This window comes from Aythya ferina (genome assembly GCF_964211825.1).
Source record: "Aythya ferina genome assembly, chromosome: 20".
Lineage (NCBI taxonomy): Eukaryota > Metazoa > Chordata > Aves > Anseriformes > Anatidae > Aythya > Aythya ferina.
The window spans coordinates 1,252,342-1,275,802 of NC_140318.1; the positions used below are offsets into that span (position 1 = coordinate 1,252,342).

General features: G+C 63.0%; 1 protein-coding gene across 2 annotated transcripts; it reads left to right on the plus strand.

The window, feature by feature from the left end:
- The first annotated feature begins 3,903 nt into the window (after positions 1-3,903).
- NR5A1 (nuclear receptor subfamily 5 group A member 1) lies at positions 3,904-22,015 on the plus strand. 2 transcript variants are annotated; one of them, XM_084494281.1, is made up of 7 exons: positions 3,904-4,102; positions 6,403-6,521; positions 6,803-6,944; positions 10,132-10,769; positions 17,183-17,302; positions 17,747-17,894; positions 21,443-22,015. In XM_084494281.1, exons 2-7 carry the CDS (start codon positions 6,420-6,422, stop codon positions 21,688-21,690), a joined length of 1,398 nt encoding a protein of 465 aa, XP_084350407.1. In that variant the 5' UTR covers positions 3,904-4,102; positions 6,403-6,419; the 3' UTR covers positions 21,691-22,015. The 2 variants fall into 2 exon arrangements, with proteins under 2 accessions (XP_084350407.1, XP_084350406.1); XM_084494280.1 differs by having other exon boundaries at positions 3,970-4,102; positions 6,406-6,521.
- Positions 22,016-23,461: the final 1,446 nt, after the last annotated feature.

The window sequence follows — 23,461 nt, forward strand, 5'->3', positions numbered from 1 at the left end:
ACGCTTCAATATCCAGCTCAACCCCTACTGACCACTGTATTTTGATTAGAGCTCTGCTTCCTTTTCATCTCCGTGCTCCGGCTGGTGACAACTGCCACAGCCTCGTGCGCGCGGTGCCATAGTTTATCACCGAAGGCCAGCCGCTCTATGAATTCAGAGCCAGCGCGGAACAAATCACGCTGTCACTAACGTCAAACTTGTTAACCTGATCTTTGGTGGATCACTAGTGTCAACATTGCATGGGACATACATTATCGGGCCCAAGGACTTTGGGAGATGTGTTTGTCAGGCTGTTCTGTCACAGTCCCACTCTTGACCTTCGCAAAGTAACTTTCAAGGATAAGCTGCTTTCCTCTCACAACGAGGTGCAGTTCCCAGGGGTGTCACCCCTCGGCCACGGGGCTGTGAGGTGAGGCTGGGCCCCCACATGTGGTGCTGCCACAGCTTGACCCAGCGACGAGCCAAGATCTGCTGGGGTGGTGCTCAGGGCCTCCGCCAGGCTTTGGGCTGTGGATGGACCCCTGATTGTGTCCATCACTGGGCACGTCCCCTGTGTGAGCTCCCCACTGTCTCACCAACTGCTCTCGCTTTGCCCTCGCGTTTTGCTCAGCCGCTGCCCCCAGCGTTCAGACCCGGACACCAGCCCGCTGCGTGCAGTGGACCAGTGGGGCTGCGTTTACTGGAGCAGTCTGAGCACCTCACCTCTGGGTTTGCCTGGCGCAGGTGCACGAATGGCTGCTGGCGTTTCTGGCAGAGCTGACACCAGAGAGGTCAGGGGAAGGACGGGCCCCCATGGCTGGGACAGCAGCAGCATGGTGAGAGGTGTGCGACCCCAGCAAGCTCCTGCTGCTGCTGCCGCTCCCCTGCCACTGCCCAGGGCCCTGCCAGGGCTGCGCCGCTCCCGGCCGCGCTGCCGGGACAGGGCTGAGCCAGGGCCGGGGCGGCTTGTGGCCAGCGGGACCCCGAGGAGGGCGCTGGGTTCCAGCTCCACATGGCTCTCCCCATGGGCCGACCCTGCTAATCAGCTGTGAAAGAGAGAGAGAAAGCTGGAGAGAAATCTTTCTCTCTGCTAACCTCATCACAATAAAGATTCCTATAAAGAGCTCTTATCCTTGAAGAAAATGAGGCACATAAGCAGGAATAGTAAACAAAAGGCTGTCATTTTGACCCAGGAGTGCTTCATGTTGTTGGCAACTGCCAAGAGGAAACATAAAGAGAGGCTGCATCCAAGTCCCAATTATGCAGAACTATGTGACTGATATGTCAATGAGTCCCCCCGGGAGGAGACCACCAGCGCTGCCTGCGCACCATCTGCACACGCCGCCATGCGCCGGGCCTGCCCGCACCCCCGAGCAAAGGCGTGCGTGGCATCGGAAGAATGCGGGGGACAAGGTAATGTCATCGGGAACGCTATCGCCAAAGTCCTCGCCGCGCGCACGTTATCGCCACGCGCCCCGGAGTCAGGGACTGCGGGCAGCCGGCGGCGCAGGCGGCCGGCTCTGGCCAACAGTAGTGCTGACCACACCTGCTGCAGGCACGCTCCGGGAACGTGGCGCAGGCAGGAGGGCTGCCCCGCCGCAGATAAGCTGAGTGGATGAAGATAACATCCGAGAAGGAGATACGCTTTGCCGAGCATCAAGGCTGCGCACCAGCAAGGAGCCAAAGCGCGGCTGCGTCCCGCGGCGGGTGGTGCAGCCCCACGGGCTCGGCTGCGGCTGTGCCGGCCCCTTGGTGATGGCCGGGGCTTTGGTGGCAGCAGCTGGGGTTGGCGATGGCCGTGGCAGGGCTTGGCCCCATCGGGAGCACGAAGCAGAGGCTGTGCCAGTCCCTCAGCTGTGATGGGGATGGTGTCACTATGTGGCTGGGGGCAGCAGTGCCTCCTCTGTGCCCGTGGCTGCTGGGGACACCCCCACCAAACCTGCGGCAGGGCCTTTGGGTGCAGGCACCCAGTGGCAGCCAGCCCCCCTTCCCAGCACCTCCCTGGGAGCCTGTGTCACTGGGAGCCCAGGGCCCTGTCCCCTCCTGGGTGCTGGCACCAGCTCGTCCCTCTGCCACAGAACCCTTGCCCCACTCTGCCCCTCTGCCCGTCCCCAGGCACCCCCAGGGCTGCGCACAGCCTTTGGCAAGGGCTCTGCATGCCCGGCTGCTGCCACCTGAACGGGCACTTGCTGCGGGGGTACACAGGGTGCCCGCAGGCACTGCTGGTCCCGTGTCCTACAGCAAACCCAGCACCGGGACGGGAAGGAGAGCAGCAGCCTGGGCAAGTGGTGGGTGCCACTGCTGCAAAGCGCCCCGGTGTTGGAGCTGGCGCCCTCATTGCAGACAAAGCTGGGTGTCCCCAGTGCCAGAGCCCCGTGTGCCCACCTCACCAGGAGCTGGCTCATTGCAGGGCCCCCGTGGCTGCCCCGACCTGCAGCTCCCCTGCCCACCCCTCCGCCCGGCCCCGCCGCGCTGCCCCGAGAGCGAGCACTGAGCGCGCGCCCGCTGCAGGAGCTGGGCCACGGCCTTGGCGAGGGCCTGTGCAAAGGAAGGTGCCCAAGGCCAGCAGGGACGTATTTACCCCTGAAAACACCTAGCTTCAAAAATAGCAAGTGGCCGGCATGCGGCCGGGGCTTCCCAGGGGAACAATGCCCGGCGGGAGGAAGCGGAGCGGCCGCCCCGTGCTGCTCCGTCCCCGCCTCGCGCGGGGCTGAGCCGCGAGCCGCTGTGTGCCGGCCCGGCGGGGACCTTGAACCTGCCAAAGATTTATTTTCCCTGACATTGGCATTGCATCGGAACATCTGGCATTCGGCTGATAATTGCTTGGGATCGGGGCGGAAGCTGCCTCTCCAGGCCTGGCTCTTCTACAGAGCTGTGTTTTCGTTACTTTTCTCCTCTCTTCAGCTGCAGAGCAAGGAAAAAACAACCGGGGCTGCACAGCTCATGGCTCCCGCTCCTTCCCCACAGCCCCGTGCCGCGGGCTCCCCGCTCCCTCCTGCGGTGAGGCCGTGAGCTGGGGCCTGTCCCTGTGGGGTGACGCCCGTCCTGTGGCCCCAAACCCAGGTCCTGCCACCCCGGTACCCGCTGGGGCTGCAGCAAAAAGTCCTCGGGGCTGTGGTGCTGGGGTGAGCCACCAGTGGGCTCTGTGCAGACACGTGGGGAGATGCTGGGGTGATGGATAGCGGGGCTGTGGAGAGGAAGAAAAAGCAAATCCCTGCCCTGGCAGGAGGGAGGTGTCGTGAGTGGCCTCTTCCCTGGGGCCTCGCCTCTGACCTCACAGGGAGATGGAAACCAGAGCCCCGGGGTCACCGCAGTGCCCAAGGGTCAGGACTGTGCCCAGCGCCGTGCAGGAGGTGGGAAATCCACATGGTGGGGACTTTGCTGCCCCAACACCTTGTCCCTGAGCACGTTTCCCATGTACCCCAAGTGGGCAGCTGGGCTCCGTGCCTGTCCCGGCCACTGTGGGTGCTGGCCTGGGTGGCCCAGGTTCCTTCAAGGGCTGGAGAGGCCTCGGCTGCTGGTCCCCGATGCTGGGTTCGCTCATCCCGCAGATCCTGCTCCTCCCGAGGCGTCCTGCCCCGCAGCCTGACCTGGCGTGGCCGCCCCACGGCCCCCTCCCTCGCACCATGGCCATAAATCAGCGTGGCCCCGGCGCGGGCGCAGGCACTGGTGCGCTCGCCCCTGCCCACCCGTGCCCCCCGCCTCCCGCCGGAGTTCCTCTCTCCTGGTGCTTTATCTGCTGCAGAGGTCCCACTTATCTCCCCTGTCACTTTCTAATGCTAGTTTATGGGCAGCATTTTGTAGCTTAATTATGATGTTTTTCTGCATGGTCACGTGGCCACAGAAACCAATAAGGCAACTAAGTTGGTCCACCTCGGCTGAGCCTGGCCCCCGCGGGGAGGAGATTGGCTGGTGTCCTGCACCGGGCGCTGTGCGCGCAGCCAGAGCCCCGACACCTCCCCAGCGGACGCGGGCCCTATAAATCCCCCAGCCCACTCCGGAGGGGGCAGCGGGACCCGGCACCCGTGGAGGCTCCTTGGGCTGGGGCTGCTCGCCCGAGGTGCGAGCGAAGATCTCCTGGCACCCCCACCCCGTGTGCAGCGGGGCACAGCGCCGTGTCGCGGTGAGTATTTGCCAGTGGGGACACCCGCGGCCACCCTGACCTGCCTGCCCCCTGCCCGTGCCCCGGTTCCTGGGGTCTCTCTGGCCTGGTGGAGGCTGGGGACACTTGGCAAGGAAGCGGGAGCCGTGCGTGGGCCTTCGCTTCCCGTCCCATCCCCATGAGCGGACGTGGGGATGGAGGCACCAGCATCAGCTGGGCGTGGGGACACCCTGGGACACCCAGGGACACCCAGGGACACTCAGGGACACCCAGGGACACTCAGGGTCTCCTGGCCCTGCTTTGGGCCCCAAGGGCAGCAGAGCAAGGTCCCACCATGGCCTCAGCCCTTTGGCCTTGCTGCTGCCCAGAAATGCCAGATCCAGCCGCGGGGCAAGGGGGTGGCGAGCGAAGGACTCCGAGGGGCTCTGAGAGTGCAAGGGGTGGCGAGCCGGGGCTTCCTGGCCACCCCAGCTCTGTCGCAGCCCCCTCCAGCACAGGCAGCCCCCGCATCCCCGGCCCCTTCTGGGCTCCTCTCCGCAGTGGCAGCCAAAGCCCCGCGATCCCCGGCAGCTCCCCTGGAGCTCACAGCGAGCGTGGGGGCTGCGGCTGGGGGGCTCTGCGGGCTGTAGGCGCGCTCCTTCCCGGCCAAACCATCCCGCGCCGGGGGCTGCCTGCTGCTATTCTTAGCCTGGGCTCGGCTCCTGGTGGCTCCGCAGCGATCCTGTGCCGAGCCCGCTTCCTGTTTGCCGCACATCCCTGCCAGCGCCGCTTCCTCCCCGGGGCACCCGCGGGCCGCGACGGGTGTGCGGGATGAGCCGTGCGGGGCGAGCTGTGGGGGACGAGCTGCGTGGAATGGGATGTGCGGGGTGGGATGTGCGGGATGAGCCCAGTCTCGGGGCCTGCGACCTCCCCATGGAGCCCTTGGGTGTCAAAATGCCTCAAATTGCAGCTCCATCCCCTGTGGGCCTTTCATGGTGCCGAACTGGGCAGCCAGGAAGCGTTTCTCAATGAGAGTAGGCCAGCCCCGAGGGGACGGGTTGAGCTCCCGTGCCTGGATCAGTGAGGGAGCCTCGAGCTCCCCGTGGCCGAGCACCCAGACCGGGGCATGTGCCTGGCAGGGCTGGGAGCAGGAGGCTCCTCCTGCCTGGTGATGCAGTGCCAGGCCAGGCACAGACTCACCCTTTGCTGTTTTTTTTGGGCTCAGTTTGGCCATGGTTGCTGGCCAGGGGGAGCCCCGAACCAGGCTGTACCCCTGTGCGCCTGGGCAAGGCCCACGGCTGGGAGCAGGACATGTGTGGGTGCTGAGCTCCATTAGAGCAGCAGCCGCTCCTCCACCCCCACCTGGAGGCAGCGCCTGTGCTGCCTGCACTGCCCCGTGTGTCAGGGGCAGGGGGCAGCTCACCGAGCCCCCCGAGCAGCCCCTTCTCCGGTCACCCCTCAGCGGGACGGGGCTGGGAGGCTGGAGGCTGCTGCATTTGCCTGCGAGCAGGAAACTTCCTTAGACAGAACCAAACCCAGCTGACAGCGGGGACGTGCGCTGTGCTGGTTTATGGGGGAGTGTTTCAGCGAGCGTCCCTAAAAGTGAGGCAGGGATTGGAACGGCAGCAGCGAGCGCTGTCTGTCCGGCTGGGCCACGTCCCTGCCGCTACCGCTGCCGGTGGCCCCAGGGGAGGTGCCGGGGGTGCCGCACACCCAGAGCTCCTCACGCAGCTTTCCTGGGGCTCCTCTGGCAGCCGTGGGGGTAACGGGCCCGCTCTGGCTGTCCTGGGGGGCCGGGGGCTGGCTGCCGGCTGCGGGCACTGCTCCGGGTGCTACGTACAAAGCCGTGCAGGCCGGAGCGGGGGGCGGTGGGGGGCTCGTGCGTGCCGTGGGTGCTGCGGGGCCCGGTGCCGCGGGTGGCTCTCGCCCCCTTGGTGCAGGGAGGTGGCTGCAGCCCCAGCCGGGGGCTCGGGTCCCATCTCCTCCTGCCCCGGGGCCGCCGCCGTCGGGGCCTCCGCAGCCGGGGGGCCGTGGCCGTGCCGTGCCGGGCCGTGCCCGCGTCCCCTTGCCCCCGGGCTGCCAGGTCCCTCCTCCCCAGCCCGTCCCCAGCCGCCAGCCGCCCGCTCTCCCAGAGGAGGTTCCCCAGCCCCCGGGGGGCTGGCCGCTCGCCCGCACCAGCATGGAGCTGCTCTTCCAGGCGCTATAAAGGGCTCCGGCGCCGGCACCTGCCGCTCGCTCTCCGCCGCGCCGCGCTCCCGCTGCCGCTCCCGGCGCAGGGCTCGGGGCCGCCCGGTGCCCGTCCCCCCGGCCCCGTCCCGCTGAGCCGCCGCCGTGTCCCGCAGCAGGGCCGCCGGCGGGGATGGACTATTCCTATGATGAGGACCTGGACGAGCTGTGTCCGGTCTGCGGGGACAAGGTCTCGGGGTACCACTACGGGCTGCTCACCTGCGAGAGCTGCAAGGTAGGAGCGGGCAGGGGGCTGCGGGGGGGAGGGGGGGGGGCACGGCCGGGGCCGGGGCTGCAGAAAGGGGGGCACGGCCGGGGTCGGGGCTGCGGGGTCCCCCCCGGGCCGCCCCTCGCCCGCTTTCGTTAGCGGCGGCTCGCCGGGCGGCGGCACGGGAGCGCGGCCGCGACGGGAGCCCCGGCGGCGGGCGGGGGGCTCGGGGCAGGGCGGGGGGCTCCGGGCGGGGGCCGGGGGCTCGGGGCCGGTGCCCGCCGCATCACCGCCGCTGGCCGCCGCAGGGCTTCTTCAAGAGGACAGTGCAGAACAACAAGCACTACACCTGCACCGAGAGCCAGAACTGCAAGATCGACAAGACCCAGCGGAAGCGCTGCCCCTACTGCCGCTTCCAGAAGTGCCTCACCGTGGGGATGCGCCTGGAAGGTAGGCACAAACGGGACGGGTCGGGACGGGACGGGACGGAGCGGGGGGCTCCGTGCTCGGTGCTCGCCCTGCGCGCTCCCCCCGCGGCCGTCGCGCTGTCCCCGGCCGCCGCCGCGCCCCCCGGGCCGGTAATTGCCGGGGCTGCTCCGGTTCCGTTTTTCCTCCCCAAGTTAAACAAAAATTCGTTTTTTCGCCTTGCCTTCTGCTTTTCGTTCCTTTGTTTTTGTTTTGTTTCTCCGGGGGTTTTGGCTGCCGGAGCTTCAACTTTCCAGGATTTTTTTTTCTTTGCTGGCAGAACGGTTGGGAAATAGCAGAGGAATTATTGTTTTCCTTAATCACATAATTCCAGAAGCTGAGACTTAAGGAAAACGCTAAATATTACGAGACTCACAATAAAACTGCGTGAGACCCACCACAAATTATATTTTTCCTCTTGGTGACATTTAGTATAACAGATTTCTCAGCTGCCTGACTCTCGGGGAGTGCAATTACATCCCCCACTGTTGTCACCTCGCTCGTGTCAGAGAAGCTGATCCTGACTGAGACGTTCGAGTCGGGCCCTGACATCCCCGCATCTTGTGTTGTGGTTTCTGCAGCGCTTAGCACAGCCCAGCAAAATACATCCAGGACACAGTTCGCTGGCAAGCGATTGCAAAGCAAAAGCAAACGCAAACGTGGAAAGGAAAACTCCTGCCGCTGTCAGCTCACCCCAGCCCCTTCTTGCCTGAACCCGTTCACATTTTACGGCGGGTGGCTGGGGGCAGGCTGGGCTGACGCCTCTCACCTGGCCGGGCTGGCCGGGCAGGGCTGCATGGCGCGGAGTTCAAGGCGAGGTGCGGGTTAATCGCGAAGTACTGCTCGTACTTGCAGGGAGCGAGCCGCTGGCTTCCCAGGGAGCGGGGTTGGAGCGCTGCTGGGGCGGAGGCGCGGGGCTGAGACACAACATCGGGCTGCAGAATCAGCCCCTGCAAACTCCCGGCGAGGTCCAGCTTCCAGCCCTGTCTCCGGACTGATCCCAGTTCCCTGCTTCTCCCCGGACTGGAGTTACTGGTGCCCTGAGCCTGCCGTGCGCGGGCCAGCGGCCGGGCCAGCGCCGCACCCGTCAGCAGGGGTTTGGGAGTGGGGCAGGTGCCGGCTGTAAGGGACAGGCAGAGGCAGCTTTTGGGGGGGCAGATGCACTTTTGGTTTCCCGTTTTTGGCTGTTTTTTCTTGCTCACCATGCAGCTAATTTGGCCCCGTGTTTTGCCTGGCTAGGAGGGCAGCGGCCGGGCTATCAGCAGCCGTCTCGTTCCAAACAGCCTCTTTTTGTTTATTTCCTTGCTGTTAGCTGCAGCAGCTCGCTGGGGAGGGAGGCACCCAGAGGCAAATAGCATTCCTGTGGGACTCTTGTGTTAAAAACTGGAGCCTACATTGCCTTCGTTATTGCATTTTTTGGTCAGGGAAGCCAAGCTACACGGAGAATGCTTCAGCAACACAGGACAAAAGCAAGCCCCGAATGATTAATTTTGGAGACAAGCACGGTGGTGACACCGGCCCCCTCCCGAAGCCGCAGTGCAGCTTGTGGCTGGGGGAACCGTGGGGAAGGGGGCGCAGAGCTGCTGCGGGGATGGTGACGTGGCCAAGGGCCTGGGGCAGGGGGCTGGGGGCTGGGGGCTTCCCTTTGCCCACCTCTCTCCCTGCTCCGGGCTCTTGGCTGTGAGATGGCCAGGGTGTGAATCCAGTGGGATTTAGAAACGGATGCAGTCCTGAAATGGAAAAGGGGAGTAGAAGGTGTTGAAAGCCCCCTTCTGTCTTTGTGTTTTTGGTCCGAGATGGAAGGAGGTGACCAGTGTTTGCCTGGGGAAGGTTTTGGGCAGGGGGGATGCAGGCGGGCTTGGGATGTGCTCCCTGGGCTTCCTTTCTCAAAGGGCAGGGGAAATGCTGGTGGGGGAATAAACCCCAAAATATTATTTGGAGTGGGTAGGAGATGAGGGCTCTCAGTGCGCCCTACGGTGTGGGGCTGGTGGCGGAGGCCAGGTGCCAGCTGGGGCTGTGCTGGGGTGTCCCTGCGGGGAGCCCCATAGGGGTGCTGGCAGCAGAGCCTGGAGGCAGGCACGGCCCGAGGCAGCTGCGTGCGGGGCAGGCTCCCACGAGCCGGGGAGCTGAGGCATCCCGGGTCGCGGAGGATGCCTGTGGCCGCGTGGCTCGAGATGCCGTTTCCATGAATAAAGAATGAGGGAGGAAGCACAGGGCGGCTCCCCTGGGAGCACATTCCTGCTCTCCCTCTGAACGCACTCCCGCCCTTCCAGCCTGCCCGGGGAGAGTCTGGGAGCTCTCCGGGGTCTGGCCACGCTTCCAGCATCCGCGGGGCACACGGCTGAGAGAGAGGCAGAGGTACCAGCGGCGACACAAAAGCAAGAACCGGCTGCTCTCAGCGAGGCTGTGAGCCAGCTGAGGGGCTTTTCCCTTTCATGCTCAGCCGCGGGCTGTGCTCGCTGGCTTGCTCATCCCTGGTGCCTGCCGAGGCGTCCAGCTCGCGGCCTCCCGAGCGGGGCTGTGCGGGTGGGCTGGCGGCTGCGGGGCTGGGATGAGCTTGTGCTGCAGAGAAGCACCTGTGTGCTCGCACAGTGACACATTCTTGGGTTTCCTTGGGGTTCTGCAGGAATGTCTGCTTCGCTGCAGGCCATCAGGATGACTCCAAGAGCGGGGCACTTGGGCTGAGCTCCCGGCTGTGGCTGGCCCTGGGCAGCCCGAGGGCACCTCACAGCAGTGCACAGGGCTCTGAGAGCTCTGGAAATGGGAGAGGGCTGCAGGAAGAGTGCAGCTTGGGTGCACACAGGCCGGAGTTTGTGCTGCCCCAGGCTTGGCAAAAACAAGGAAATCCTGGGGCTGGTCCAGGGCTGTAAAAATGAAAGCAGGCGTCAAGCCCCCCCTTGTCTGCCCAGGCTTCTGGGGCTCTGCTCTAAGCCCACACAGGGCACAACCTCCCCTATCCCTGTGCATTTCATAGCTCAAGCCAAGTATTTCTTCCTTCCTTGCAATTCCCAGAGGCTTTGAGGCACAGCAGACCCCAGCCCCGCAGCACAGCCCTGCCAGCAGCTCTCTGGGCAGCTGTCCCAGTGCCCCCCAGCCCCATTTGTCTGCCCCCCCTCGCGGTGCCCTCCCTCGGCGCGGGTTCACTGCAGCCTCTGCCGCCTCTGCCCCACAGCCGTGCGTGCAGACCGGATGCGCGGAGGCAGGAACAAGTTTGGGCCCATGTACAAGCGGGACCGTGCCTTAAAGCAGCAGAAGAAAGCCCTGATCCGTGCCAACGGCTTCAAGCTGGAGACCGTGCCCCAGATCGTGTCTCCCGTGCAGAACGACTACAGCCTGTCCTCCACCATCCACAGCATCCACGCCATGTCCAAGACCCTGCCGCCCAACCCCGCCGCCCTGACGCCCGTCGACTACGAGCGCGGCCCCTACGGGACGCCCTCCCTGGGAATGACTGTGCCCAGCCACGTGCCACTCGCCGGCTACCACTACCCCTCCTTCCCCAGCCGCACCATCAAGTCCGAGTACCCCGACCACTACACAAATGCGCACGAGCCCGTGCCCTACATGTACCCAGAGACCTACCCCAGCAGCTCCCCGCCCGACATCCCCGAGGTCATCCTGAAGCTGCTGCAGCTGGAGCCCGACGAGGCCCAGGTGAAGGCGCGGATCCTGGCCTGCCTGCAGCAGGAGCAAGGCAAAGGCCGGCACGAGAAGCTCAGCACCTTCGGCCTCATGTGCAAGATGGCAGACCAGACCCTCTTCTCCATCGTGGAGTGGGCACGGAGCTGCATCTTCTTCAAGGAGCTGGAGGTAGGGGTCTGGGCACTGGGAGGGAGGTGGCATGGGGATGCGGGCAGTGAGGGGAGCGGGGATAAGTGCCGGCAGGACGGGGTGCTGCAGCGGGCAGGATTGGGGCTGACGTGCTGGCAGGAGGGCAATGGCCATGACCACAAGCCTGCTGGCACTGCGGGGCTCACCGTGCCCGGTGCATCATGGCGGGGGCTGGTGCGGAGGCAATCGCCAGCAGAGTGAGTGCGGTGTCAGGCTCTAGGTATAATTGAAAAATGTAACGTTGAGGAATTATAGTTGAGACAATTCTCTCCTCCGCCTTTAGGAGGAAAATCGATGCTGTCAGGTGGGTGCCCGCGAGCAGCAGGGAGCCAGGGCCGGGCTGGGCTGAGGGCAGCTCCTCTGCACCGGCCTCAGCTGCCGGCAGCCACACGCTGGGGGGCACAGTGCTGACCCCACCTGCCTGCCCCTCGCGTCTCCCAGGTCCCCCAAATACTTACAGGGGCCAGGAGAGGGATGAGCAGGGCTGGGGCAGCCTCTGCCAGCCTCGCCACAGTCTCAGATATTTGATGTTTGTGTCTTGGGCTGAACTAAGATCCCAAAGTGCTGCAAAAATGGGAGAATATTTTGCCATGTTGGCACAGTGCTGTGAGATGAGTCCCGTGGCGGCTGGGAGAGGCAGGTGCCTTCCCATGCATGCAGTGTGAGGCTGCACAACCCAGGGCTGGCCAAAATCAGCGCCCATCCCAGTGCCACGGGGACCATGCCCAGGACAGGGCCATGCTCCTTGCCATGCCCACCCCATGGGTACCACAGGGCAGAGCCTCGCTGCTCAAAATAGCCCCTGGCTATCCAAAACACTGTCAGGAAGTCGCATTGTGGGGCTGGGTCGGGCTTATTTCAATCATATCAGTGTCCAGCCTGGATTTTGGGAACAGGGCGGCTGTTGTTTTGCAGGAGATATTGTAAACAGTGTAAATTCAGCCATCAGCTGCATTGCCGCGTAGCCTTGTAACTCTATTGTCTGCCTGAGCACACCACGAAAATAGGCTGCTTCCGTGTGAACGCACCTCCGAGGGCACTCCTCCTCCTCCTCCTGCAGGGCTTGGGATGGTGCCACGAGGTCTCACCTGGCCAGGGCCACCAGTGCCCTGAGCACATCCCGGTGGTGCCCGGGGATGGAGCTGAGCGGAGCCCCCTGGGCACATCCCCCTGAGCTGCCCCGTCCCTGGGGTGGGAGCGGGCCGGGGGCACCAGTGGGTGCACGCCACAGCCGGCACCATGCTGCACAGCACCAGGTGTCCCCCAGCACGGGGCGGTGGTTTTTGGAGGCTGTGGGACAGGACAGCAGCTCCGCAGTGCCTGGAACCTCTCCCTCTCCTGCCCGGCGCATAAAAGCGCGCGGTAAATGAACTCCTGCTAGTGCAGAGTTTATGGCTTTGCCCTAAAGCCCACTAGCACAGCGTAAAACCGCGGCCTCGGGGATCAATGGCTGTAACGCAGGCAGTCCCCGCGGCACGGCCGGAGCTCCCTGGAGCAGGGACACCACAGCCCCCGGGGACCCAGGAACGGCCACGTGCAGGCAGCTGCTGCTGCCCCCAGCCAGGAGGGTTCCTGGGGGGGCCAGGCTGGGAGGGTGATGCACCGGCATCGCTCCAGGATGATGCTGAGCAGGGAGCAAGTACAGGTCAGCTTTCTGTGTCCCCCATGTGCAGTGTCCCCACTTCCCCGAGCACTCCTAGCTGCCAGGGGTGCTGGGGCCACTGCGTTTTGCAGCCAGACAGCTTCTCCAGGCCTGGAGGGGGCAAACCCTTGGGAGTGCTGGGGTGAGGCTTTGCTCCCTGCCTGGGGGAGCAGGAGCAGGTCCCCCCAGAGCCATCAGGTCCTGTTCCCGTTCTCATTCCCACACCAAAAGCCCAGCGAGGGACCCCAGCACACCGGCTAGACCAGACCCTTTGCCATCTCCTCCCAGCTGGATGCTGGGGCCAGGGCTGGGGCCGTGGGGAGAGCCCCCCCGGCTCCTCCGCTGCGCCCTGGGAAGGACACGGGGGGAGAGGGGCTAACGGCCCCTTGACATCAGCTCGCGCGCCACGTCTGCCCGCAGGCGCGGGGCAGCCAGATTGAAAACAGATTTAACTTCCCAGATATATCGTTTCATTTAAGGGCCAGTAATTCTGTCAGTCTGCCACTGACAAACGAGGGTCCCCATGCCAATCCGCCGCGAGACTGATGTCGCCGCGTTCATCTTGTGTCACCAGGCGGAGAATTACGGACTGCGCTGGCCTTCGGAGGCAAGACTAATAATGCCGCGCGGCAGAGGGGGATTTGGGGGCCCGCTTGTTTATCGAGGGCCGGCCGCGGAGCCGCGGCGCGAGGCCGCGCGGGCGGAGGTGGAAGAGGTCAGCGCTGACGCCCATAAATACGAACTTTAACTGAGTCTAGATGAGATGTGTCAGGACTGAGGGAAGATTTGCAGCAGCTCTTCAGGAAGAAAAATATGGGCCGGGGGTGAAATATATTTTGTTGGGTCGTGAGTCTCAGGCAACTTTGTCCTTTCAGATGTAATTTTTTATATATATATGGAGAGAGAGAGGGATGTGAGTGCACACGCACACTTGCACACTCACATTGTGTCTGCTCGAGGCTCCTTTTATACACAAATATCCTGCACAGTCTGGTCTAGATAGGTGATATTGCTACGCGTATCTATAAATATCATGCACACAGGGGTGCGATGACCTTTAGATTGGGATGAGCAGCCAGGAATGTTAAACAAATTGCCGTGGGTTCAGCCCGAGGCTGGTCAGAGCCCCGGCGGCTGGGCACGCGGGCTCGCTGCGATGGGTGCGCACAGCCGGGGGCCAGGGGACACCGATCCCCCACAGCCCTTCCTCGCTGCTCCCCACCCATGGGTGAACACCAGCCTGGGGGAAACGCTGCTCCAAGGGGCTTCTGTGCTGTGCTGTCCTCGGGGTTGGTTTCCCTCGCTCCTATGAGCGATCTCGCAGCCACCACGGGGCCATTTGCAGTCGGCTGCTCCTCTGCCTGCAGCACGCATGGGTCATCTTGACCCCCATCTCCTGGCCCACAGCCAGCGCGTTTTTGGCAGATTTAAAATCTCCTTCTGGTCGTGGATGCTGCAGCAATGTTTAGCATCCTCTGCACTGGGGTAAATGTGACTGCTTCCCGTGGCTGCTGCTCCCGCAGCGCGCCGATGCCGAGGGCTGCTGCTGGCACGGGCAAAGGGCAGCAGCCCAGGGCCACAGCGTGTGCTCTGCCTGCAGGGAGGTGTCAGCCCAGCCCTGCTGCACTGGGCTTGGTGGATTTTTTTTTTTTTATGCTTTAAGCTGCACATGGCAGTGGTATCTGGGCAGGGGGAAGGGGGCCTGCATCTGACCATTAACACCTTACACTTGTGTGGGGTTTTGATTGCCGGCCCCCGGCGGACGGTTAATCCACTTTCGCACTTCCCAGCAGCCGAGGTGACAGGTCCTGCTCGCACCCAGTAATTGCCCGGGCTGCGGCTCGGGGTGCTGGTGCTCACTGCGTGCCCACGCTGGGATGGAGCCGCAGGGGCCAGCCCCGCACCAGGATTTGGGCAAAGTCCCTTAGGGCAGCGCTGGGGTGCGGTTGGGTTGGGAGGCATCTGAGTGCTCCTCAAGCCCATGGTGTGGTGCAGCCGGTGCTGGGTGGGTGTGCTGGAGCCTCTGAGCACCTTGGAGCAAGGTGAGGCTGGTGGTGCTCACTGGGATCACTCACGGTGCTGCAGGGATGCCTGAGTGTGGGCAGTGGTACCAGGGGGACGCCCTGTGCCAACACACGCAGCAGCACGGGGATTTAGCTGCTGGGGGAAATGCCTGCCCCCTCCATGGATCTTTACAGCCCCACTTATTGTAGGGAAATGGATTTTTGTGTCAATTGCGGGCGTGCCTTCCTCAGAAAGGCCTTTTCCACGGCTGTGGTGGCAGGTGAGTGCTCGCCCCGCATGGGGAGCGTTTCACTGCCACGTTTTGTGAATGGGTTAAATGCTTTCTTTAAAAAAAAAAAAAAAAAAGAAAATAAAAGAGAAAATAAAAAAAGCCTCTTAAAGACAGCTTGCATCAGGTCCTTGATAAAGCACTCCGTTGAAAAGCCTTGACATTAAAAGAGGAAGATCCTTTGCTTAACTTTTAAAGGCGAGTGTGCGTGCGTGCCGCCTCGCTGGGAGGACTGGTGGGCACCGAAGGGCCGTCCATTAGGAGCCCCCTCCTCTGCACAGTGCTGGCTGCAGCAGGGGCACAGGGAGGCTGCCCCCATGGTGGGAGCAGGGTGCAGGGATGTCCCCAAACACCCCATGCAGCACTGGAGCCCATGGAGCCTCTGCTGGGCTCCCACCATGGCCCCACGAAGCCCCCAGGAAGGCCACACATGGCACACTGGGGCAGGCAGTGGGCACTGCAGGGCGAGGTGTGCCGTGGGTGGCGTGGAGGCGACGCTGAAAGTGCCTGCAGAGCTTGGGAGAAGCCAGCTGGTCTTGTTACGGGAAGAAACGGGGTTTTCGGGACTGTTTGAATGTTTCCTTTTGGAAACGATGAGTTTCTTTAGAGCATTTTTTAGAACAAAACCCTCAGCCTGTCCCTCCTGGAGCTCATCCCGGTGAGGAATGAGGCACAGGAAGGAGGTTCCAAAACAACACCAGGAGATGAGCAGGGGGCTTGGCGCTGGCCGGGTGCTGCCGGCTGGGAGCGTGCGGCCGTGCGGGGAGCCCGGCTCCCTGTGCTGCTCACCAGCCGCCGGCTTTGGGGCCAGAGGTCGTTCAGAATGCAGAAAACCTCCATTTTGTTTTGACGCAGAATGAGCTTTTCCCCAGTTCTTTGTTCAGCAGCTGAGCAGAAACCCCGTGTCCTGTGGGGCTCGGGCTGGGTGCATGTGGCTGGGGCTGCCCTGCTGCTGCGGGCACTTGGCACCGCTGGGCACCTCCCTCCCCGGTGCCACCCGTGTCCGACCACCACCACAGCTCCCAAATACGCCCAGGCAGCCTGTGGGGGGTGCCGGGCTCAGGAACCATAAAGCTCTTTCTCATCCGACTTCCATTCCTTTTGCAATCTACCGACCCTGGTTTATTGCAGCCTCTTCAGCCAAACGATGGTATTATCCAGCTCCATGATACTGCATCTGTCTTCCTTCTATTAAAAGCAGCGAGCACAATGGCCCTGCAGAGCTCTTCTGGTGGCGCTGAATTTGCTGGGAGGGAAGTATTGATGATAAACCCCACGCCGGCAGGGATGGCGGTTTTGGGGCTGCCTCCTCCCTGCTGCTGGGGCTGGGACAGCAGCGTGGTCACATCCTGCAGCACCCATGGGCACAGGGACAAGGCAAACACGGCTGTTTGCTTAGGCTGGCTCATCCCAGCTATCGCTGGTGCTGCCTCCAGCCCCTGGCTTTCCGAGGAGACCCTGCAGGGCAGCTTGCCTCCCTGGGCTGAGCCTCTTAACAGGGGCATTTCCAGAAATTTCTTTGCAAACCTGGCCGTGCTTGTAGCTGTCCCTGCGTGTCCACAGCAGCGTACATGCAGAGATGAGATGCACGTGGCTGTGTGCAGGGGTATGCAGAGGAGCGGGCAGGGTGTGAGTGCTGGGAGGCACCAGGGTTAAAGTGCTGGAGGACGGGTGCTGTGCTCTGAAGCTGTGCAGTGACCAGGGACGGGCAGCAGACACAGGGCCTTTGTGCCAGAGCAGCGTCGCACTCCCCCGTCGGGGTGCCGGGCGAAGGGATGCGGCCAGTGGTCATTTTGTTAAAGATTTGTGCACGGCTTCAGCAGGATTCCTGCTGATAAGGGGCAGCCAGCCCCGCTCCTCTGCTCCCCTCCCCTGCCCTCCTCCAGCCCCGCTCCCCCTCCATGGGGTCCCCCTGCAGCTCCCCGGGCTGGCCGTGGGTCTGCACTGCCCTGAGTGGGACACCAGGCGGGGATTAAAAAAATGTGTTTTTTTTTTTTGGCAGACAGTGCTGGTGGGGGCAAAGTCCTGGTCCCCAGGAGCAGAGGGGCTCCCTGTGGAGGTGGCAATGTCCCTGCAGCCACAGCCCTTCACCAGCCCAGCCCGGCTGCTGCCAGCAGGCAAAGCTGGACATGGAGAGGAGCTGGGGTGGGAATGGCCCCGTGGGTCCGTCACCTGTGGGCCTTTGGGGAAGGCGGAGGTTTGGCAGGCCTCTAACACATCACGGTGATGCCGTACCTGTGCCAAGGCACTGCTCAGCCTCTTGGCAGGTGGCCTCACCCGTGCTCTGCTTCATGTAATGCGGGGCCACTGAACCTCCAAAAGCAGCACCGGGATGGTGGGGAGGGACTGGGGCTGCCCTCGTCCCCTCTTCGGGCTGGGAGCGAGCTGGCACCCAGGCTCCTGTGCCACATCCACGTGTGCGGGGGCATCAGCGGCGTGGCTCTGCCTGTGTTGCAGGTGGGCGACCAGATGAAGCTGCTGCAGAACTGCTGGAGCGAGCTGCTGGTGTTCGACCACGTCTACCGGCAGCTGCAGCACGGCAAGGAGCACAGCGTGCTGCTGGTCACCGGCCAGGAGGTGAGTGTGGGACTGCCCCTGGGGGAGATTTTGGTCTCACTTCTGGCCGCGCTCCTCGCGGTGCGGGGTGTCCGGTTTGTTTGTGCTGCGGGCTGTTTGTGCAGAAGATGATGTTTTTGCTGCGCTCTGCAGAGAGACCTGAGCCTTCTGCCTGGCCCCAGGGCATGGCCCCATCCCACTGCCCTGTGGGCTCCCGGGTCTGCAGCAAAATGTTTCATACAGGGGAAAATCCACAGCCAGGTGTTTATTCACAGAGCACTCAGCAATGCGCAGCTCTACGGGGGGCCCGGTTCTGAGCAGCAGCAGAGCTGTGGGGAACCCATGGCACCACCACTGTTCACTGCTTCTCCTCTGCTTTTGGCTGGAGCCGTGGGCTGCGGCGAGCTGGTGGGGGTGGTGGGGAGGGCACGGGGTGCTGCAGCTGATGCTCGCCCCCTCCTGCAGGTGGACCTGTCGACGGTGACGGCACAGGCGGGCTCCATCCTGCACTCCCTGGTGCTGCGGGCGCAGGAGCTGGTCCTGCACCTGCACTCCCTCCAGGTGGACCGGCAGGAGTTCGTCTGCCTCAAGTTCCTGATCCTCTTCAGCCTCGGTGAGCAGGGCACGGGCAGGGATCCACCACGGGGCACAGGGCTAGGGGCAGCGCTGCGGGTCGGAGCACTGCGAGGCTGCCCCAGGCGTTACGGGAGGCGGTGGGAGCGGCTGGGCTGGCTGCTGGAGGGATGGGGGCTGAGGGGCTCTTGGCGAGGCACCGGTAGCAAGGGCTGATGCCTTTCAGCTGCCCTGCCTTGTGCAAGAGGCCTCTGCGGTTCCTCAGGCTGTTTCTGCTTTGCTCTGGCTGCGGAGGACGTTGCAGCGCCAGGTGCCCGCAGGCAGAGCCTGTTTTGGTCACCCACCCGCCGCACCAGGCGGGGAAACAAGCGGCTGATACGGCCCTGCAAAACAGGCGTGTTGACAGAGGCGGCCGCGGGGACGGCCCCTATCTCCCCCGGGATTTGCGTCAGAGGGCCCCGGCCAGGGGCTGCACGTTTCTCCTGATTAGGCGCTGCCTCGGAGCCTGCGGTCGGCCGACGCGGCAGGTTCACACGGTCCCTCCTCACCCAGACAAAATACGCGGGAGCCGCGGGCGCTGCCCTGAGAGCCCTCCCTGTCCCTGGGGCTCTGCCCCGCTGCCGCCCCAGGGAGCATCCCCCATCTGCTACAGCCATCGCGGGCGTGCGGTGCCTTTGGCATTTTCCCACAAGCTTTGCCCCAAGGAGGGCAGTTTATGGGGTCCGGAGCCATCTCCAACCCAGCCGCCTTCGTTACCGGTGCTGACACCGTCCCCTCGGCCCCGTCCCGGCAGCAGCTCTCACCTCCCGGTGTGAGGACGGTGGCAGGGCCAGCGAGGGGCTCAGCTGGCTGCCGTGCTCCCGGCTCGCACCTCTGCTGCTGCAGCCCCTCGGCTTCACACCCCGCTGCTGCCACCGCTAATTGCGCCTGCCCGCGTCCGGGCCCTGGGGCTGAGCTGGGGCCGTGAGCCCAGCCTGGGGCATCTCCGTCCCCATCCCTAACCAAATCCCCAGCCCCAGCCCTATCCCTGGCCCCAGCCCCGTCCCTCTGCAGCCACGCGGTGCCCCTGGGGCAGCCCCGCTGCTGTGTTCATGGGCTGGGGGAAGCAGCTGGCGTGGTGTGGTCAGTGGGAATCCCCTCCCCAGTGCCTGGGCTGGGGGTCGCTGTGGACATTTCGCTGCCAGCAGCGGGTCCCTCGCTGTGGGATCCCAACACCTCGGGCAGGGTGGGTGTCTCGGGGCCTGGAGCCACACGGCTCTTCCCTCCTGCAGCTGCGGCATCTCCTCCCTGGGCTTTCTTTTTCTTTAGAGCTGTTTTGAAATCCAGAGAAATTAGATATGGGATTTGCTGTTCAAACAGTGATAAAGTGTGGCACAAACAGTGCCCGGGCTGGGAAATGAAGAAGCTGGTGGGGCCCACACCCCAGCCGCTGCCCCGCAGGATCTTCAGAGGTCAGGTTGGTCCCCACCACGCTGCCCTGTCCCCCATCCCCGTCCCTGTCCCCACCACATGTCACAGTGAGCAGGGGCAGTGTCCTCCCGGGCACATGGTGAACGCCTGTGCCCGTGGAAGTTGTGCTGAGTACGGTGTGGGATTCCTCGTCCCTGGAGCAGCGGCTTCCAGGGAAGGCATGGAATAAAATAGCTGTGTTTTCCCAGACATCATGCTGCCCCAAATCCAACTTTTTCTCTCCATATTGCAGAGCTCACTTGGAGTAATTTGCCCTTCGCAGGCTCAGCTGTAGAGGATGGGATTGTGTATTATGTGCAGGATGTAATTGCCTTTAACAAGAGAATTTCCACATTTACCACTCTGGCATAGCACAATCAAAGCCAAGCCCTGCTCACAAGAGCTGCCATTTGAGTTCTAAATAGATTTCTCTCCTGAGCAGGTAAAGAGATTTAATTAAAATTAGGGCTTCTCAAAATAGCAATATTTATGAGGACGGCACAGGTTAGCTTTGTTCTACAGAAGGGCTTAATAGAGCCTTAATGGATTGACCTATCATTCGATTTCATGACTTACATTCATGAAGCAGCTACTCTTGGGGAGGGGAGGAAGAGAGGCTTTTATAGCCCACATTCCCTTAAGCGTTTGCAATTTATCAGCAGCTTCTCCCAAACAAAAGGAGCTGTGAATAGGAAGAACACTTGAGGGCATAGAAATAATCCCAGGCATATCTGTATGTGTGATGGGAGGCTTTGTCACAGGACAGTCTTTGCAACTGCTGCAGTGTCGCTAAATGAAGTGAGTCAATGTTATTTGGACAACATTCTTTATTCCTTGCAGGAATGAAAAGATTATTCAAATATTCAATTAAACAGTGAATAGGGTCTTTCAGAGAACCAGGTGAGTTCATCGAGTAGAACTAGCTATTGTTGAGCCAACTCAGGGGATAGATTTGACATTTATCAATATAACTTCTTTTTTTTTTTTTTTAATGACTCGCACAATAACCTTATGCAGATAAAGAGATTTCATAACAACAACCCCGGGTAGAAGGGAGAGGGCCACAATAGGAGCAAATGCGCCGCAGGAGTGGAAAGGGAAGGGTGATCTGATAAAGTGTGCCTTGGCACAACCCGTGGCACTCGTGCCTGCACCAGGCAGCGCCCACCCGGCCCCACAGCCCGGCCCATGCAGGGCTGGAGGCTGCATCCCCCGGGACCCCCGGCAGTGCCTCTGCTCCCTGCCGTGCCTGTGCCAGGGCTCAGCCCCCTCACCACCAGCACCATGCGTTGCCTTCCCAAATGCTGCCCAGCCCCTTGGCCATGGCCACAGCCCATTCAGCCCACAAGCCAAGTTCACCTCCCTTCTTTTTTTGGGGAAAAAGCCTGAACTAGACCCCAAACCTCCCACTGCCTTGGTTGAAACCCCTGCCCAGATCCAGGAGCTCTGCATAGCCATGCCTGAGCTGCAGACCCAGAGCCGAGCCTGGTGCCAGGAGCTGGTGGCGCCGTTGCCCACGCAGCTGTGGCGGCACAGTAAAGCTGCTAAATCCCAGCGCCCCAAGTGCTCCCAGTGCTGATGTCTGCAGCAAGGTCTCCCAGAGGCGGGTGCTGCGATATGATCCGTGTTTGGCTGTAGCCAGCCGATGGGGAGCAGCACGGTGCCTAAAGCCATTAGACCTGCCTGACACCCAGTGCCTTGCCCATGGAGCAGCAGCAGCGAACCAAGTGCCCACGCTGCAGCTGTAGGGGGAGGGCAGGCCTGCAGTGGTCACCCCAGGTGCCCGAAATGGAGAACCCCTGGCCCACAAGCTGGGCTGGTCCCTGGAGCTGCCCCTGGCCCTGGCTTTGGTTGTGGCGTGGAGGTGGAGGAGCAGCTTGGGTGGAGCAGTGGCCTCGGGGCCACCCAAAGGTGGGGTCCTGTGGATAGGGGTCTGCAGCAGCAGGGGCACCCATGAGGTGGGCAGGGATGGGGACTGATGGCAGCACAGCAGGACCCCTCGTGCCATGCGCTGGCACTGGGCGCAGTGACTGCAGGAGCCTGGGTCCCACAGGGACAGATCCCTCCTGGGGCACCCAGTATGGAGCGGGGCAGGTGCCTGTGTTTGGCACCATTTCAGCACCCCTCCATCTCTTGCAGATGTGAAGTACCTGGAGAACCACACGCTGGCTAAGGACGCTCAGGAGAAGGCCAACGCGGCGCTGCTGGAGTACACCGTCTGCCACTACCCCCACTCCACGGACAAGTTTCGCCAGCTGCTGCTGCGGCTGGCAGAGGTCCGGGCGCTGAGCATGCAGGCGGAGGAGTACCTGTACCACAAGCACCTGAGCGGGGAGGTGCCCTGCAACAACCTCCTCATCGAGATGCTGCACGCCAAGCGGACTTGAGCGCGGCCCCGCGCACGGACCCGGCAGAGCCCCGGCGCTGACGGCAGCAGCACGGGGCAGGAGGTGCACCCGGGGTGGCCGCTGCCGCCTCTCACCCCGTGCTTCTCAGTGATGCTATTTAACCCGTACTATTGGAAAGGTCCCAGATGATTTATTTTAATACACAGTAAGGACTGTTAATGGCTGTGGGGCCGTGGGCCAGGCTGCTGGACTGCCCCATCGGCAGCATGGCCCCGCAGCTCCTCTGCACACCCGGTGCCCAACACGCTGCCTGCCCAACCCAGCTCTGTGGTGTGAGGAAGGGTAAAGCCCGGCTTTTCTCCTATTTATGCTCCTCTCCTGCTGTCCTTATGCACCATCTCCTTGCTGCCCTCCCTGCCCCCAGCCCAGCCCTGTCTCAGGACCCCTCATGCACAGGGCAGGGGAAGAAGCGAGCTGACCCCCTGTGGGCGGTGGTTTCGCAGGGCTCGCGGTGTGCCCAGACACTGGAGCGGTGGCAGAGGATTTCTGCAGGAGCAAACAGAGCCCCGGAGCTCCCGCAGTGTCACTGCCTGCTGGGTGCCGAGCAGCACAGGAGGGGCCGGGCACTGCCGAGCCCTCAGCCAGGTTTTTCTTAGCGCCTGCTGGTGCGGGGGCAGCAGCCGTGGCTTTGCAGCCCTCGGCAGCTGCAGTGCACCCTGTGCTCAAGGTCAGCTCGTGTCTGGGGTGGCAAAGCTTGGTGCAGAGGCTCCAAAAGAGTCAGTGCTGGGAGCAGAGGCCCGTCCCTGGGATTTGAAGCTGCTGCAACACCCCCCGCAGCAGGACAGGAGTGGACACAGGGCTGAGAGCTCTGTCCCAGGAGCATTGCGGGTCCCTGTGCCGAGGCAGCACCGGCACTGAAGCTCCCTCCAGCCACCAGCTGTGCCCTCGTCTTGCCTGAGGAGCAGCCAAGGGACATGACGAGGCTGGGGTGGGCTCTGTCCCCTCCCTGCCCACAGGTGATGCTGGTGGAGGTGGCACAGAGGCTGGGCAGGAGGGACGTGCAGGTCAGGCCCATGCCGCGGCACCGGGCAGCCGCAGCAGCACGTGGCAGCACGTGCCCAGGGCCTGGGGTGCAGCAGCACCCCCTGCACCCACCTCCAAAATGCCGGAGCGAGAAGTTGTAAGAACAGCCCTGTGCTTCACAGGGGCCAAGCCGGGCCTCCAGGGCCCCGTCCTGCCACCCCCAGTGGAGCCCTCCCTGCCCAGCCCCTCCAGCACGGCCTCGTCCCAGGGTGGCAGCAAGCACGGTGCCAACACAGAGAGAGCCTGGGCCGGGGGCTCGCAGGCACCACGGGGCAGCGCTGGGGGCTCCAGCTGCTCTCTGCTGCTGCTTCTCCAGCTCAGCCTCCACCCACCCCACGCCTCCTCCTCGGCCGGGTGCCCAGCGCACGGCCTCCCCCTGCCAGCTCCACCGCGGCTCCCTCGGTGCGGCTGGCGGGGGTTCGGGTGTCTCCCCGCTGCGGGTGGGTGTCCTTGCTCGGAGGGGGCTCTTTACGCCGCGGCTCTGCGCGGAGCTGGTGCCTCGAGGAGCTCTCAGGCTGCAGGCGAGCGCTGCTGCAGACCGCTGCACCCGGAGCCGCTCACCCACGGAAGCTTGTTAGATGCAGAAGAGCATGTTTGTTTCTGCTTTCCGACGTTTGTGCATTCTCCTCCTGAAGTCTGTGGTTCGGTTTCACCTTCTTCTTTTTGTGAACTTAAAGAACTGGAGAAAATGGTTTCGGAGGTAAAAGATGTTTTATTTTCAGAAAAT